The 18410-nt window shown below is 36.8% G+C and overlaps 1 protein-coding gene across 1 annotated transcript in view; it reads right to left on the bottom strand.

The window, feature by feature from the left end:
- The window catches only part of LOC128733110 (homeotic protein deformed-like), a 108624-nt gene extending 92524 nt beyond the window's left edge, over positions 1 to 16100 (bottom strand). Inside the window, exons 1-2 of the mRNA XM_053826730.1 lie at positions 15643 to 16100; positions 26 to 872 (exon numbers count right to left, since the gene is read on the bottom strand). Of these exons, the coding sequence (XP_053682705.1) occupies positions 26 to 842 (817 nt within the window). The 5' untranslated portion in view covers positions 843 to 872; positions 15643 to 16100. The remainder of the gene's footprint in view (positions 1 to 25; positions 873 to 15642) is intronic.
- Between the last annotated feature and the right edge of the window lie 2310 nt (positions 16101 to 18410).

The raw sequence follows: 18410 nt of genomic DNA, 5'->3' as shown, positions 1-18410 counted from the left end.
AGGAGCATTCCCAAATGTTACTTACTCTGGCCGATATGCACTCGTTTCATCCATGGATAGATTTGTGGCGGTGGTCCACCTTTTTTCGAACCACTGCCGCCTCCTTGGGAGCTTCCTCCCTCTGTGCCGCTATCATCGTCACTCGCATCGGAATCATCGGCATCCGGACTGCCCAGGGGCAAATTCACTTGGTTCACTGGATTTCGATTACTGATATTGCCACTGTTGTTGTTTGTGTTGCTAGAACAAATGGATGTTGTTGGCGTTTTGATTGTTCGCGACACATTCTCTACCACTGAGCTCGGGGATAATTTTGGCGATATATCCGGCCGATTGCTTCCACCTCCGCCACCGCTGCCGGTGTTGCCTGCCGTGCTTAGGTCTTGTGGGCTTGTAGTGCTATTATTATTGCTAGTGTTATTACCTACATTCGAACCTGCGCTAGCACCTTCGCTAGCATATTTACAGCTCTGAGAACTGAGGGCGGATTGTTGCTGCTGCTGCTGCTGTTGCTGGTTCAGAAGAAATTTTTGAGGCTGTAGCTGTGTATAGTCAACCATTTCACTTGATTGATGGCCGCCACTGCTGGCGCTGCTGTTTACATTGCCCGCTCCCGCCGCTGCCAGTGGATTGTACGACTGCGGATTGGAGTAGTGAGCCTGATGTGGCGTTCCCGGGTACAGATTGGGGGTGTAAGCCGAGGGCGGGAAATAGCCATCACTTTGTCCGGAACCGGAACCACCCGTTTGGGCATTATTTGGATTCTGGCTGTTGTTCGGGTAGCACGAGGCGAGTGAGTTCACGAACTGGTAGGAAGACATCACAAAATTGTTGGCATCCATTTTCGAGTGGTAGAGTTTAACACCATTCACCTGCAAGTAGATTGGGTGGATCGAAAGATTATATTATTTCGATTTTCTTTTTCGCTACTAAAATTATGCTGTTACTGATTCGCATTCCGTTATCCGTTCGATATGGTAATAATATGATATGAAAGTGTATGAAAGTAATGTGATGCGTTTAAACAAACGTAACACCTCTCGTCCATTGACAATTATACCGTGTTAAATAGCCTTGAATAAAAAAGTGCTGTCAATGAATTCGTCGGTTCATTGTTTCAAGAATGTCGAATCACCTCGAAACCCATTGTGTTTTGTTTTCTGGAGAAGATAAAAACCGCAAATACTTAATCCCCAAAAAAGAAACACTGACAACATTCCGTTTGCGAATCACCGTGCTGCCATGCAAACATAAAATAAAATGAAAACGAAAAAGAAACCCAACATGGAGTAACCGGCAATTTCGAACCAATGAACAATTTGCCCCTTCGGCTATGCATAACACAGCGCAACAGCGACTCGATGACGCCTCCTGCCTGCTGCCTGTCGTTTCTTCTGGTCATGACCGGCAAGCTGGTTCAATTATTTCTTGTCCTACACTTATCGAGGGCCCCGAAAATTTTAGGGAGGCAGAAAAACCGAAGAAAATAATAACCTCGAACATAAGCGTCTGCATAAGTGCACCGATCGGTGCGATCTGCATGGAAGGAAAACAGTCAGAAACTGTCGGAGGCTCCCAATGGCCGAAAGCCGAACACGATGAGCGCTGGCTGATATGAGGATGTTTCTTTTCGCGGAAAAGAAAGGGTACAACAATCGTGCCTGTACCGGCATGGCAAAGCATAGAGTTGTTTCAGATAACATTATGCCAAAGACAATTACTTCGCATTCACATTCGCTGCACACATGTGTTTATGATTTATTCAAATATAAAGCAACGCTTTGTGTGCATTTCTGCGTACGCTGGGAGTGTAATTGCGATGCGCGACCGATTTCTGCCTCTATTTGCTGGGTTCAACCGGTTATCGATTCAGTCTGCATGGCGATCGCACTAGATGATTTATATTAATTATTGTAGAGGCCAATAAATTGAAACTCGTTAACTTTTTTGAAGTGTTCAGAGTAAAGGAATCTAATTTTGTACAAAAATGAATGATTCGAAATGATAAAAAAGTGTAAAATAAAATTAATAAGGCCTTGAACGAAAAAAAGAAAAGAAGTTTTGTCCAGTCTTGCAGATATAGAGAAACCAAAGCATAGTACAAAAATAAAATTAGAAAATTAATGTGTTGTGTTCAACAGAGGAAACGCGACAGTTGGCTCAATGTCTCCTACCCTGAATACGCTTATGTGAAGTAAACTTCAAGCAGCTGGAAAGCAGAAGCACAAGTGCAATATTAAGGTATACTTAAACAGAAACTTCTCGAAAGAATTTTTTGAATATGCAATTACTTTAATTTGAAATATAATTAGAAAATTGCTTTTAGCTCTAGTTGCTGCAGGCTGCAATTTCGGCATTACGTTTCCGATGATAACACGAAATATTTTTCAATGCATTAAATTTTAAGTACATATAATTATAATTATTAATGTGCAACATGCAAGTAAAAGAATAACAAGCTGCAAGTTTCTCGTCTACTCTACTTCAAAACAGTAAATCCTAATCATTTTGAATCTTGCGTTTCCCTACTGAACAAAATTTTGTACTGTGATTGACATAATTTGATATTACAGTACATTTTTAGGACTCAAAATACTAATTATCGCAACATTAACTGTTTGGAGTTGATTCGAATTTCGTCGAGAAAAACTGTGTTATTGATTCAATTTCTGTCATCTTTTATTTGTTATCTCAAACAAGAATACATTTATAAATTATTGTTGAACGTCTTAACGGGTGACAACTAAAATTTTGGAATTTTTTTGAAGACCCCTATTCTCAAAAATAAACGAGCTCAGAGAGAAATGAGAGTATGTATATGAATCTCTCTCTCTCCTCTTATTGTCAATATTTTTTGTCCAGTTTTGCTTAAAATGGCGTCGAAACAAGAAGCATTTCGGGAGCGCGTTGTACACTTCTACGAACTGACACAGAAATCTCGGTAAAAAGTATACGGTACAACATTTAAAAAGCGAATATGTTGCGGCTTCGACCGTTTACCATATCCTAAGATGCTCAACAACTATTCGCAAGCAAGGTAGTGGAAGATCAGCCGAAATTATGGACGCTGGAGGACATCGTTCTCTTTCTCATGCCTTCAACAACAAGCTCTCTGGTTTGGCTCTCAATAAGACGTGCACCAGACGAATGTCTGAAGAGAATTATGATCCCGTTTCTACGAAAACATCATGCAGATGGACAATACGTGTTTTGGCCGGATAGAGTATCATCGCATTACACCAAAAAAAAACACAACCGTTCCTGAATACCCATTCGATCCCATTTGTACCCTAAAGCCACGACCTGACAAATCTGTCTCAGTACGCCCAATCGAAGATTTCTTCAGGATTTTGGGTTCCTTGGTGTACAAAAATAATTGAAGAGCCACGAATAGCAAACAGATGGTTAGTAGAAACAAGAGATGCCTTCGCAAAGTTGACATGACGGCCGTACAACGCTCCTGTTTCGACATCAAATGGAAGCTTCGCCGAACAGCCGATTACGGACCGTTTCCAAATGTTCACTAATTTTTTTCAACAAAGGACAATGTATCATTAATTTCAGTACACTCAAGTCTTTTTTTACACGGTTTGTTTTTTTCGATTACTCAAGAACGGTGCGACTTAGGGACCATTTACAAAATATGTGACAAATGTCGGGCCAAGCCCAAATGTATTGAGAAATAAATAAATGGTCCCTAAGTTGCCCCGTTCTTAATATTCGCAACAACAAACCGTGTAAAAAAAGTACTTGAGTGTAAATCAGATCTTTTTCATGTATCTTTATCTTTTTTGACAGCTTGAGAAAAAAATTCCAAAATTTTAGTTGTCACCCGTTAGTGGTATTTCCGTTTCAAAGAGGAAGTTGGGATCAAGCCTACAATTAGTTTCAACCGCAAACAAAAATGACTTGGAGAAATCAAAAACTACGTTAACTGTAACAGTAAATGATTCTGATACTAGTCTAATTTTCTACTCAAGGCTGAGTTTGTACGGTTTAGTGGCATTCTGAGTAGTTGTAACCAGGGTTTAGTACCTTACCCGAAACCGGTTAGCTTAATGGTAACTATTCCGTTTTGTAAGAACTAGAAGTTTTGTGTCCTGTGTTGATAAATGGTATTTGTCTGTTTCTAAAGGCAGAGAGTACACAATAAATGAAGAAAATAACATCTCGTTGCTCTCCATGAATATTCTTACTTATATCTACTTTTAGTAGGCGCTTCCTCTAAGGAGAAATGAGAATTTCAAAAGAATGTTTTTTGTTTGAAAGAAACAAAATGTGAATGTGAAAATGTTAATATTCTCTGCATTCAGATCGGCAAGAAAAATGCAGTAAACGTATTTCTAAAAACATAGCCCCTGTTGTGGGCCCAAAAACTGCTTTCGAAATTGGGCTTTCCGACGAAAAGTTAATGACTGGGAAAGTCTAAAGTCTGGGAATGTAACCAGCTAGTATTTTCATATGTATAAAAAAGGTAAAAATCAGCATTACGTACAGATGTACATGCTAAATAAATCGTATTTCATGCGCAAAATTGGCATATCCGTACTATTTTGGAGACGATATACGTGATTACGAATAATTTTGAGCGTTACAACTATATAAGTATTTATATACGATAATATCCGATTAAGCGCGAGTCGCTCCGTACTACTCTACGATTTTGTGCTGAAAATCGTATGTATGTCAGTCATTATCATTATATACGACAAAAAATCAACTTGATCCCACTTTATCCAGCTTTAGTTACGATTTCGAGTTTGTTAGGAGATTCTTACGATAGTTTACCTATATTGATATACGAGTTAGTGCTAGCTGGGCTATCCAATCACTCCAAAAATTGTCTTGTCGTAACTAGGTCCCAGGTCACTATGGAATCGATGGAAATGAAAGAGCTGATGCGCTTGCAAGACTCGGATCTTCTCATCAATTTGTAGGATCTGAACCCTTCCGTGGCTTATCTGGTTCTGCTCAAGGTTAGTCAAGAGAGGTTTTCTGATGTTCAAATTTGTTTTTCACCCCCGCTGGGTAACCCTTGACGATCACCGAAATTTTCAAAGCGGAAACTGTTGAATGTATAAACAACGTCGTTGGTTGCTAACCAATCGTTCCGCGCACGTCTGTTCTACAAACTGTGAAAACTAGATCACCTATTTTAACTCACCTTGGTTCTGCTTTAAAAATGGAACTGAAAGCATGTTCGAAAGTGGAATCAAATGCTAGGCAGTCGAAATAGTTTATCTCTCCAAACGTTTCAATGACTCGCAAAATCCTGGAGCTTTCGAAGAAAGATCTTAGCATTTATGCTGGTCTCATAACAGGACATTGTCCGAACCGATATCATCTGAAACTAATGGGAAAAGTTCAAGATGATATATGTCGCTTCTGTGACATAGAAAAAGAAGACTCGGAACACCTGTTATGCCGATGTCCGGCAATTCTCTATAAAAGATTGGGGTTCGAACGAGGGCTGTTAGAACCCTCTGATATTTGGAGAACCACTCCTAGCTCAGTAGTGCACTTCATCCGATATGCATCACCGGGCTGGACAAATGCTTTTAGTCAAACAATGACGATCACTTCTTATAGTGATACGTCATCTAGACAACATAACTATAATAAAACGGGGGATATCACAATAGATCAAACAAATGGTCGCGATGATAAAAATACTCAACATGGAAAAAAGCCTTGGGCTTAATCATCCTCTCTAAGACTTGACCCTTCTTTATCGACAGACTCCACAGCCGGCTATTAGAGTACAGGACAGTTACGGTGCTAGTGCAACAATTCTACTGACTCCATCTAGCAGCAGCATCGCCAAGCCGAGATTCGAACATACGACGACTGGCTTGTTAGACCAGCATCGTACCTCGAAATCAACTAAGCGGTCAATTTTTTCCTCGATAACAGATAAATTATTGACCGTCTTCTCAATGATTTTCTGTAATCTGTCGCGTTTTATCCTTGCAGCACTTCAGTAAGCTACTTTGCCTCAAAAATTGTTCAACTATTCAACTTGCTTGTACGTTTATAATGCAATCATTTTCCAATGGATTTTAGAGATATTTGCAACAACCGATCAAAAATTTTTCTTTACAATAATTGATGTAGAGAATGCAATAGAAATTTGTCAAGTTAGTATTGAAATAAGCATAAATATTAGGTTTTTTCAAGAATGAACTAATCAGCCAATCATATGTAAGTACTTTTACTTCCCAAGTCCGGTACGACAATTTCGTTTCCTTCGATTCTAGAAAAAAATGACAGTACCTGTTCGTCCCAACAGATCAAGAACTAATCACTTCGATTAGGCCTGAGCCTAGTTGATGTTCTGAAAATAAACCGTTTGAGAAAAAAGCACGACCATCTCTTCCCTTCAACTGTATTTGATCAGTATAAGTAGAGATGTACATTATTCGCTCGAGTAATTCAACTAAATCGAATAACGAAAAAACCATTCGAATTAAAATTCATCGAATACTACCCGTACGAAGAGTTGAATTAATCGATTAGTGAAAGCAATACTCAACGATTAATCGACCGACAGTGCTATGATTTAGGCAAAAAATTTAAATCTTAAGATGGAATAACCATAACATCACCATTAGATAGGATTATAAGTTTTATTTGTATCGGAAATATATGAAAGTTGGTGTAAAATTACAAGAAAAAACAAGAAAAAATGCTTCAGCTTGTTACGTGTCAATGCACATAATTCCGCACACTAATTTATGCCTTGATTATAATACTGCTCAGACGTGTATGTAATACCGCGCACTACCTTATTGTCGCAATAATAACATGCACTAAGTCCAAGTAAAACCCATTAAAACGAGTTCATTATAAGTCCGGACGTCTGATAGGAATTGGAATCATAGACAAACAGACGTAACAAAACATGATAGGAAAGATTGCGAATAATGACACTTGTCGACAACTGGAATAATAAATGGACTGCATTCATCACCGCCAAAGCCGGAATATGGCTGAATCTGAAATATTTAGTCAAATTTACTTGTACGTTACACGATCACTACATTTTGGGGAAAAATATGAATACAGTAATGTTCCGATTCTGTCAGCCCCATGTTGAATTTTGGGCTGACAAAATGGGGAAACTGACAAAATCGAAATTTTTTTTTTCGATTTTTTTTCAAAATTCATGACTTAAGAAGACCTTGCAATATCGAAGACTTCTGCTAAAAATTAAGTTTTATCCCTCAATTGGTCAGCCGAAAGCTCCATGCACCGGGCACAGCACGCGGGTCTAGACCCTTTTTTGGTGCGCATATTAGCTTTGAGCGGGAAAACTTGGTTTTAGGTTGATGGAACCTTTGGAAGACTTTCTTAAAATTAAAAGTTCTATCGTCCAGCGGAATTCAAATTTTCATAAATCTCCCTAAAAGTGCAATAAAAAATTTATTTTTCATCAGTTTCAATATAACACATTGATGTACTATTCAAAGGTTTACAGTATATTATTACAAGAAATTTTGCCGAAGACACTAACCTTCTATCTCTTCACCAAAGAAAGAAAAATCCTATTTCTCATAAATGAAAAATCATTAAAATCAGTTTTTCTATTTTGATTTTAGCTGGTTTTATAGTTGTTGTATGACTTTTTCCTGTTTTACAAAGTTGTACAAATAGTAAAAATACACAACATTGCTGAATATAGTATACCTCTATCATTGCTTGTTTAGGAACTATAGAACTTTTACTATAAAAATACCCTAATTTTGACCCTTAATTACTCGCAAGAAGCCATCATTTTTTGAAAACTCTCCCCAGAAAATCAGAATAGTTTCAAGCAGGCTGAAAAGTTTTATAAATTATGTTTAAAAGCACAAAAGTTAAACAAAATTTATAGGCTGACAAAATCGGGATAAAAAGCTGATAAAATTGGAGGTAAACAAAATCGGGAGCTAACAAAATCGGAACATTACTGTACTAATATTAATTAACTTTGATTGATAACCAACGCACTGTTTTTTTATTTTTCTATGTCTCATAATCACAATTGTTGAAAAGATACTAAACGCATCCATCAATAGTAGATAGATTAGAAAGTTTTATGCTTATCTGTGATCCCAAAAGTGCAAGATCATTTTCGCAGATTTCCGTACTTAACAACCTTATTTGACTTTCCTCAACATGTTTACAAAGTTTTCTCAAGAGTACATAATACATATTTTGCTAACCCTTGTTTCCCGACATGATCCTACTGCATCCGCGCGGAACTATAAACAACACTAATTTCTCTGCTCTTAATTCCACTCACAACAAACCATTAAACCAAACTAATAGAAAACTGAGTTAATCATAACTATTTCAACTATTTCAAACATAAAAAATATATTTTAGATTGAAAAAAACCTGTCGATTATTGAGATCTTCGCTTAGTGCAATTGTTAAGAAACCACGGGAAAATGTCGTTTTGATCCGCGTGCAATGAAATAACCTTTGGTTTGGTCTGAATCACAAATCAAAAGTTGTTGACAATAATTTTAAAGGAGCATGGTATACCAAAATAGTGAACACATCGACAATACCTTAGAACAAAGACTGTTGAAAACTCGATTTTTACGATGAATGCGCGGAATTACCCACAGGCACGGTAACTGAAATTTTTGGACATAAGCATTTATCCAAAACTAAAGTTTTGTTCGAAAACGTGGTAGAAATCAAAATAGTCGATCAAGATTGTTCACGATTCATATTCATTAGCAACACAGACGAGATCCACAAAGTTTATCTTTCACTGAAAGCCGCTCTTATCATGGTATTACGCTTATCATTGCTACACTCAAAATAATCCACATGCTCTTTCCACGTGAAAAATCACGTAAATTTCTCCACAAGTTACGTGATTTTCAGCTGAATGGAATTCCTGCGAGATCTCCTCCCAACATTCATGGATTCGACTTTTGAACGTTTTCGTAAGCACAGCGTGCAAGGTTGGACCAGAGGTTCTCGATCGGGATCAGATCCGGAGAACAGGCTGATCACGCAAAAAAATTGATTTCTTTATCCGCATACCAGTGTTTTGCCAGTTTGGAGTTGTCGATTGCAGCATTATTACGCCGTTTTCAATCAAGCTTATCTCCAGCATTTCTGCGTAGTCCTCCGACGTCATATTCGTTGTAATCTATGTCAAAAGCAGCGTTTCTCGAAAGAAACAGCATCCCCAGCACATGACTGTACCACCACCAAACTAACATAAGCATGATCTTGCTTCCCAGGTACGCCACAGCAAATTTATACACTTGCTAATTCAATATTCAACTACTTTGACATTAGATATAAAGTGACTAGGTCTTTTCGTCCAAATGGTAAAGAATTATTAGTTTCGATTAAACCCAGACTAAGCAACCAGCTGTTAGAGTATAGTACAGTTGAGGGGCTATTGACTGTAACAGCCTCGCCCAGCAGAAATTCAAACATACGACGATTGACTTGTTAGACCAGCGTCTTACTTTGCGGCCATCTGGGGACTCCAGCTACAGAGAACATTAGTTTACGAATGATCTTTTAATTAGCCTGCTTTTTAACTGACATTTCATATGTTAGTTGATAAATATACCCTAAATCATTCTGTCATAATGAAAAGTGCCTTCAGTTATTCTCGAAGAAATTGAAGAATACGAATCAATGTTTTCATTGACAACGCAGAATTTTATTTTCAACCAAAAATTGTGCATTCAGTAACTAATATTATGTTTTGAGAAATTAGTATACAAACTGATAAAAATGATATTTTAAGGTATTTGTAAACAATACTGTAAATTATAAATTTGTGAAACAAACCATTGAATATTTGTGAAATGCCACGTATTGTAGAATTGTATTTACATTCGCAGTTCTACGTCAATACAGGCCTTCATACTTTTTTTCTTCCCAAAAACATTCTTCCATTAATCGGTGCAAAGGATGCCCGTTTTTGTGAATCTGAAGCAATTCTGCTTATGTCGTTCACTTAACTTGGGTTTTCCAAGTCGCTTACGTCACTTCAAGCTTTCGTTTGCGTGAACTTGTTGTACGTGTAGTAGCCGGTAGTTCTAATTTTGCATGAATTTGTGCTGTTGCTATTTTCTGGCTCACGGCAATTCTATGTTCTCTGTTTATCCGTTGGGGAAAGCTTGCTTTTCTTTCCACGTTTCTCGATAGGGCTAAGTTTATCACCATTTTTTGGGTAGCTTCCAACAGCTTTGTGTGCTTGATGAATTTTCCGTCCATACTTATCAATGCTCTGTATTGACACTGACGTAGATCTCACATCAGAATCCCAAAATAATGATATGTTTCCACTATTACTGGTGAATTTCCACCATTACTGGAACATCTACCCTAGAGCACTTCACACAAGGCGATCGTGACAATATTGATTTTACAAAATCGCCAAAATTTAGCAAAAGTGTAACTGAAAATAGTTTAGCGTATGTTGTTGCTTCGTCGTAATTGCCTATTCCCGTCCTATTCAACACAAATTATTAAAAATATCAGCATTTTATGACACACAATGCAAAACTAGTTATTCCCTAATATTTTAGTTTGTTGTCTATCATACCCGATCAATCAAGGTGAGCTGAGATCTATTTAAATGCTTTTTATCATAAAAGAAGTCCTATCAGCCAAATTTCTTACTTTTTTCGTGCGACGAAGAAAAAAATGTCGACTAACCGCTTTAATTTCCGTCATTCATTTATGAAAACAACTCACGCAAGGCATTGTCGTTATTCTGCAGTCAGGAAAACTTGCCTGACCTGCAGAAATTTTGTAAAATAACATTTGTCATGCCATCCTACACAAATACATGCGCGTTAGCTTCGTAAACATTGTTGTGATTTTTAGTTCAGACGATGAAAAATTTTGATGGACGGATTTTAAAACGGTACGACGAATTTAAGAAATAAAGTCAGTTGCTTAATTTCAATAATATGCTTTAATAATCGCTTTTCAGTGATTTCAAAGTTCACGGATCGGAAGGTAAGTGTGTTTTAATCAAATCAGCACAAGAACTTTTGGAGTTAAATCCACCCAACAAATGATGAAAATTAGAAGGGCTTTACTTACTACGACGGGAATCAGAAATAAACCCTATTTGTACTTATATGAACCATTTTTCAAAGAATTCTTTCATAGGACTACGTCTTTCAGGAAGCAAGCTGATATAGGGGGTCATTCCAAAAAATGCGAGAGTTACGGAAGAGTGATAGGTTTTGAGCACTAACAAATTAGCGGTTTCCAGATATATATTCAATATTTTTGCAGAGATCGATCGGAAAATCTTCCACGCATCAACTCCAACAAAGAAACCAATTAATTTCAAAGAATGCGTTATAGAAAAATTGAAAGTAATGAAACATAGACGGAAAATATATCAAAACAGAGCTTGCATTAATTCTATCAAAATTAGGTTTTAGGAATTGGAAAATATCTTTACATGAAATTTATAGAAATGACCGTAGTATCAATATCAACGGGACGGACTGTACCTATAGATGTACACATCCGTAGTCCTACATGAAGCCTGCGTTTGTGTCCTGAGACACAGTCCCTTCTACATACTTTTTTCATGCTTCTAAATAGAATTTCAATACGTAAGGGTAGATGGAACAAGATCGCCCGCCGGAGTAAAACCACCCAAATTGGCTTTACAGTGCCTTGTATAAATTGGTGTTAGTTTTTGATGACAGACAAATTACGAAGTCCCTACGTAGTATTTTACAATACCTTGTACAGCGGTAACTAAGGCGAAATTTCGTCTTTACCGAAATCGAACGAAACTGTGCGAAATTTACCTTAGCATTAACTTTAGTTTAATGGTGATCTACTATCAAATCTAAGGTAAATTTCGTACGATTTCGTTAAATTTCGGTAAACTCGAAATTTCACGAAATCTCGCACAGCCTTAGCGGTAACGCATAGACGATCAAAAAATATGTAAAAATAGATTTTTATTACTATCGTTCAGTTTGTTATAACTTTGCTTACGCATTACTAAAAATTTATTTCATTTAAATCGCGAAAATTTTTAGTAAATCTAGTAATACTTAGTAAGTCGCATTTAGTGTTAATATAGTTTTGTTGAAATAAGGAAATATGAAAATAGACCATTTGGAGGTAAAACTGCCCATAACGAACGGGATAAGACCACCATGCACAATTTTTATGCGATAAGGGCTTTTTAATGACTGCTCGCACGTGGGTTTAAACGTGTTAATTTGTAGCCATGTACTAGTATCCGATACTGATCTAACAAGCCAGTCATCGTATGTTCGAATCTCGGCTAGGCGGTGCTTGCTAGATAGAGTCAGTAGGATCTTTGAAGTGGCCCCGTAATTTTCCTGTACTTCAACAGCTGGCTGCGCAGTCTGTCGATAAAGAAGGTTAATGTCTAAAGATGGTATGAACCCAAGGCTTTGCTTTTGATGTATCCATGTTACGGTAACTTTAAGCTGCTATTGTTAATCTTTTGGGACGCTTTTAAAACAAGGTGTATTGAAGTGAGCACTTATTTATGAATTGAATCATCGGCATTCGAAAAACCAAAAAATAATCAGCAATAAATTATATTATCTTAAAATTGATCGAAGGAATTAGCGCAATAATAATTTTTGACAAAATGGTGGCTTCTCAAGATGGAATTCTTAAAATATCCACTATACATATACTTTACCACTATCGGTTTGATGATTCTATGATTCAATTTTTTTCTCATGTTGTTTCTCGTGAATAGCTCACGTAGAATACGTGATGGTTCCTCATGGCCGCGCTTTCTGTTTGTTTATATATTTTGTAACCTCTAAATATGTAACAACTATTTTTCCCTTCAAAATTTTGGTTAACGACAAATATTTACTGACTTTATTTTCCAATTACTGTCACTACGCTGTCGTAGTTTCATTCACTGGAAAACTCGGAAACAACCCCACCATGTCGAACGAAACCGTTATTATTCTTCGACATTTCATGAGGACATTATATTTCAAAGTCTTTTCTGCTCCGATTGAATTGGAAATTTCTTTGGCTTTCACTTAGAATTTTTTTACTAACTATTTTTCAGTTGGCACTGTTGATACATTTTTTCTAAAATCATTCTCTATCGTTATTAATTTTTTGGAGAATTCGTTCATCGTAGGCAGTTAAGTCCATTACAATAGGTTTACTGTTTCTATCGGTAATTCAGGTAAGTAGGTTGCTAAAGAAACTTGCTCGAAATATAAAATATTGTTCATTTACCAAATAACCTTTGCTTACATTATTTAGGCTTATCATTTACAACAGTGATACGCACTCGTCAATTTACTCGAAAATAGTTGAGAGCAGTTTGCACTGTGACAGATTAATTTGTAGTTGCGTCGGTTTACTTTCAGGACATCAAGGTGGTTCATGACAAACATCTATTTCCCGAGTTAAACTGCCACTTTTTTTCTAAAGTGAACAGTCGAATTCGGAATTAAATAAACTTGTCGTTTTGGTCTGGCGCGTGTTTACATGTGATTAGTTGATTCGTTTAGTCTTGATGGTGTTTGATGTTTATGCCCATTTAAATAATGATTTGACAAATTTCTAATAAATTTTCTATATCACATACCGTATAAAAAATTTCTGTTGGATTAATGCAAATCTTTAAAATCCATTGAAAACGATTGAATTATAGGCTTGCAAAACGTAACCACTTTTCGTTAAAAGTTTATTTCTCGTACTTCTACAGTGTACCGTAATATAGAAAACAAATACGTAATTTAGCGTTAAAATGTCGGACGATTAGGTTAAAAACTCTGGGCTTCTCGATTACACCATAGGCAATTAATATTTTTACATTTAATTCTATAAAGAAGGCGGGATACGTGCTTCAGCCAAGGCACGCTAGTGAAAATAATTAAATGCAACCTTATTATAACGGGAACTAATTTTTCGAATTTGCTACCGTTGGAACGACTGCTGGCGCATATTTCATGTTTACACAGAAAACGGTTGTGGTACCGATTGGACAGTGATGAAATTGCTACCGGAATATTTGGATGCGGTTGTAGAGGAATACATTGGTGACTCCTTCGTATCATCATCAATCATCTCGTAGCATTTGTGGTGGTGTGGCTAGCTAAATCGATCCTGGTAGACAGTAATTTCTTGTACATAAGACGATGCGATCGGGAATATGGTTGTAATGAAGGTATGGTTTACACTCTTTGAGGGAAGTTTACTACTTTGCTTGTGTCTTTTATGAAATTGATCAGTCATCTGTTCTGGTTTTTGGAATGTTTAAAATATTTTAAGTAAACATATTATATGGCTGACGGTTCAATTACACAGCGTGACTGATACTGGAATCCTTTTTCCAACATGAGTTCGGGCAAATTTACGAAGACTAGATTTTAAGCAACACGGCTATAATTAACTGCAATTGGGTATGATGAACAAACTCACACCTGTGGCATAAAAAATATATGTTGCACAATGTGCAACGTGTAAAATGTTTGAATTATAACATTATAATATTAATTTTTTCAGGCTTATTAACTATACTCATTACAAGTCTAACGGAACCGGTGGTATTCAGAACCATATAATTAAGACAAATTAAACGTAATAGATTTTTGTGTGGTAAATGCATACCTTTAGATAAACCGAATCCATTGCATATGTGAAGGTATATTATATAAAATGTTTGTCATGTAAAATTTCGCCTTTCTAAAGAACTTCTCCATACATTCAGTTCCAACAAACTAGAGTTTGTGTGCATTAAAAAACGTTTAATTATAAATGATATTTCCGACCTGTGTGTGTATTAAGGGAAATGAAGCATCAATAATTGCCATCCTACGAGGTATATATTGATTGCGCAACATAAGGAATACTATTGGAATCGGAAAGTTCTTTCGCATAGAGTACTGACGAGGGAACCAATTCAATTCCAATGACATTCACCATTGAACAATGCAACAAAGCCTCTGCTGATCACTAGGTGACATAAGGTAAATTTTATTGTAGTTTAAGTGTTGATAATATGTAGTTCAGTGTAGTGAAAAGATTTACATCAAATAATTTTCCGACTCATTTCATCAAAATACATATGTATTTTTAACTGGCTATAGAATTCCTCGTAGGTGGCAATCATGTGCTCGATCACATGCCACGTTAATCATGTTGAATAAAGATGAATGGAACATGATTCTCAGACAATCTCCCCGTCCGCACCAACCCCTGGCCTACGTTCTCGGAATAATTATTCCAGACTGGAAACCGTAGCAGGTTCTCACCTTAAATTCCTTTCAACACTTTTCTGCTGCCGGGTCATACTTCAACCATAGATTGAATATTAAACGCATCTACATTATTCAAACAGGGCACTTGCCAATTTTGCAAACCAGTCATTTTGCGGTTTTCTAGTTTTTGCAGGAAGGGATCTATGCTTGGTATGATTGTTAACTTCAACTACCGGAAAGCTAATTCCCATTGGAATGTGTACTTTGATTGTTCCTCTTAGACCCTTAGCTTTTGATAGTAAAAAGACTGTTCAGTTTTTGGAATATTTACATTTCAACCAATTTTTGAACCAGAGTTGGAAAGTCCTTTCACTGATAAAAATTTCATATGATAGAGTATGTATAAACAGGATGATCGAACACTCACTTTTAAGTAATTTAACTTGAACTATTCCGTAGTAAATCCTCACAGTGTTTTTCCAGTCCGGAAAATTTTAATCAGAGATTCTCCTACTTGTTTTCAGTGATACACGGTGCTGTTAATATCTTTAGCTTTTAAGGTAGAACAGTTTTAAATCTGTTTCACTGGTGGTTTAGTTTTCCCATCGTATTTGTCACTTTTCACTGTTTGAAATACGTGTTGGAATTCGTAGTATTCTAGATTTTGTATCTTCACTTATGACCTACAACAATTGTGCACTTGATTTCGTCAATTGTTTGTTCTTCGCAAAACGCATTCCGCTTATCCGTAAGATTACAAATCACACTCCTGTTATGGTTACACAAATGTTCACTAAAATTCACTTCTATTGCTTGCTAATCCATCAGTATGAATAACAAAAACCGTAAGCGAGAGCATCAAAACTACACGCTTCCATGCGTTCGGCCCACGGAAAACTGTACGTGTGTAATGCGCCAATGTTTGAGTTTGACTAACTACTTCAAGGAATTTGTTATTTCACCCAACATCATGTGGAGTGAAAATTTCACTACTCGCAGCCGCACGTTTGAGTTTGTGTGCGCACTGTGCACGCTTTTTGCCGGTTCTTGCTGAGAGTGTATACACGTGTATATATATTATAAATAGAATTACTGCCGTCGTGCGCATAGCCTACTGAAACAGACACACACAGAAGACAGGAATCGATCATCGATTTTAAAATTGGACAAGGGATGGTCGTGGAAAGTTTATTGTTTAATAGCATTTCTTCAAAAACTGCAGCTATTAAATACTTTCTGTTTTAGACTAAATTTTTCTTTACACAAAGAAAAATCTTCTCGACCATTCCAAAGCTTTCCCCAGATGTTGGCGATTCGTCGATTTTATATCGTCCTTCACACATTTCGTTCATAGCGTCACATAAACTGTGGTAGTGCGAAGTTGCGAGTCACGACGTTGAACAACCGCGCTGATTTATGAAACAAACGAAGACGGCATGCGTAGAGAAAGATAGCATGCTGAAGAAACACGCCCCCTTCGCTTACACTCCGGCTGCGCAACAGAGACATCGATATGGTCTGTTTCGTCGATTCGGCTGTCTGGATTCATCTGTATGAGTGGAGCGCCTCGCCAGCAACCTGTAACCGCAGCATAAATTATCATACGGATTGCTTCGATGACATAAACTGTTTGGAAGACTGTAATCTGCATCATAATATGATTAGTAGTATGCCATGCCAGATGATTGCTGACAGTAAAACTTTACAGTGTCATGAAATGGTATTTGAGCAGGTACCTACTTATGTTGGCTGCTGCTGTTTATGCTGCTATTGCTACTGCTTATAATAAGCGATAAGTTATTGCACTTGTGCGAGCAGGAACAAACAAGGATAAGTGTGAGAATATCGATAAGAGTTTAATTCCAGTTTAAAGCGAACCTGCCCTTTCGCGCCCATCACTGTTAAGGTGAAAAGTGATAAACCCAACTTAACCAGTGTGAATGAGTTAGCACGTTCTGTCTGGTATTGTTTTTTGATTTGGGAATGTTAAACGGAGTATTTCATGTTTTGCATAGTATTGCAATCGAAGGTTCTAAGTGTTCTTCAAACTGCTGAAATTCTAGTTCTTTTTTGATGTTACATATTTATGAAAAACTGTATCGTACTGTTTTAGTATATTATGTTGATAAAAATCAAAATCAAGGGTTGCTTAAACATGTCTTTTATGCTTCTTTGATTGTTATGATCAAATCAAAAACATGTAGATAAATGACAAATATTTCGACCATGTTTTCGGTCAACATTTTCTTTCTATTGTAGCAGAACAACATTATAATGTTTTCTAAATAATTCACTATACAATCCAAGTCGGTCGGGCATAAGGTAAATACGCAACAATTAACGTACATACCAGCAATACATGTCCAAAATTTGAATCGTTCAGATATCAAAGGAAATCTAAACCACACTATTTTTCTCTTTCATTCTTAACATTCAACCACAGTAGGCATATAACTCATAAGCACGCATGCGCGTTTTTATCGCAACACAAGTGGGCGTTGTTACAGGCCGTTTGAAATTCCGAACAAGGAATTGAGCGTTCAGTTTACAGGGGGTTTCAAATGACCCACTGAGGAGTGGAAAATACTCGCTTTGACCCATAGCCGGACGTGCGGTAAGTTCTGTGTCTAAGACTAGTATAAAACTGATTGAGGATTTAGCACTGATGAGTTCATGAGAAGCGTTTTTGAGTATTTTTTTGATCTTTTGTCTAGTGAATATGTATCTAATTTGAAACAAAAAGATGTGCAGCTTAAATTTCTTACACTTGAATTTTGTCATGAAAAATACACGTAGAAGTAAACTAAAAGAATATGAGATATATTGTTTCTAAACCAGTGAGGTAATTGAAATTTTTATGAACTTTGAGAATATATATTACCTACATATGAAAAAAACAAAGAGACGTGAGTAGGGGGATGTTTGTAGAATTAGTTATTATCTACAATATTGCTGAAGTAATCATTACTATGCCTATTGCATTTATGGCGCTATAAGGCTGCTACTCTCTTGGTAGCCAAAAAAGCGCTCTTTTTGCTACCAACGGCATTGCAGCCCTACAGCGTCGCAAATACTAAAGATAAAACTTTGCTTTCTTCAGCAGTATTACAGATACTTACTAGCTCTACAAATGCCCCATACACCTCCTTTTCAAATTCTGTTTGGCGAAGGTGCAGTAATCAAAAGAGCAAGATC

Source organism: Sabethes cyaneus, chromosome 1, assembly GCF_943734655.1.
Source record: "Sabethes cyaneus chromosome 1, idSabCyanKW18_F2, whole genome shotgun sequence".
Classification (NCBI taxonomy): Eukaryota; Metazoa; Arthropoda; class Insecta; order Diptera; family Culicidae; genus Sabethes; species Sabethes cyaneus.
The sequence above is the reverse complement of the archived record's forward strand: the minus strand, read 5'-3'. Positions and strand labels throughout refer to the sequence as shown.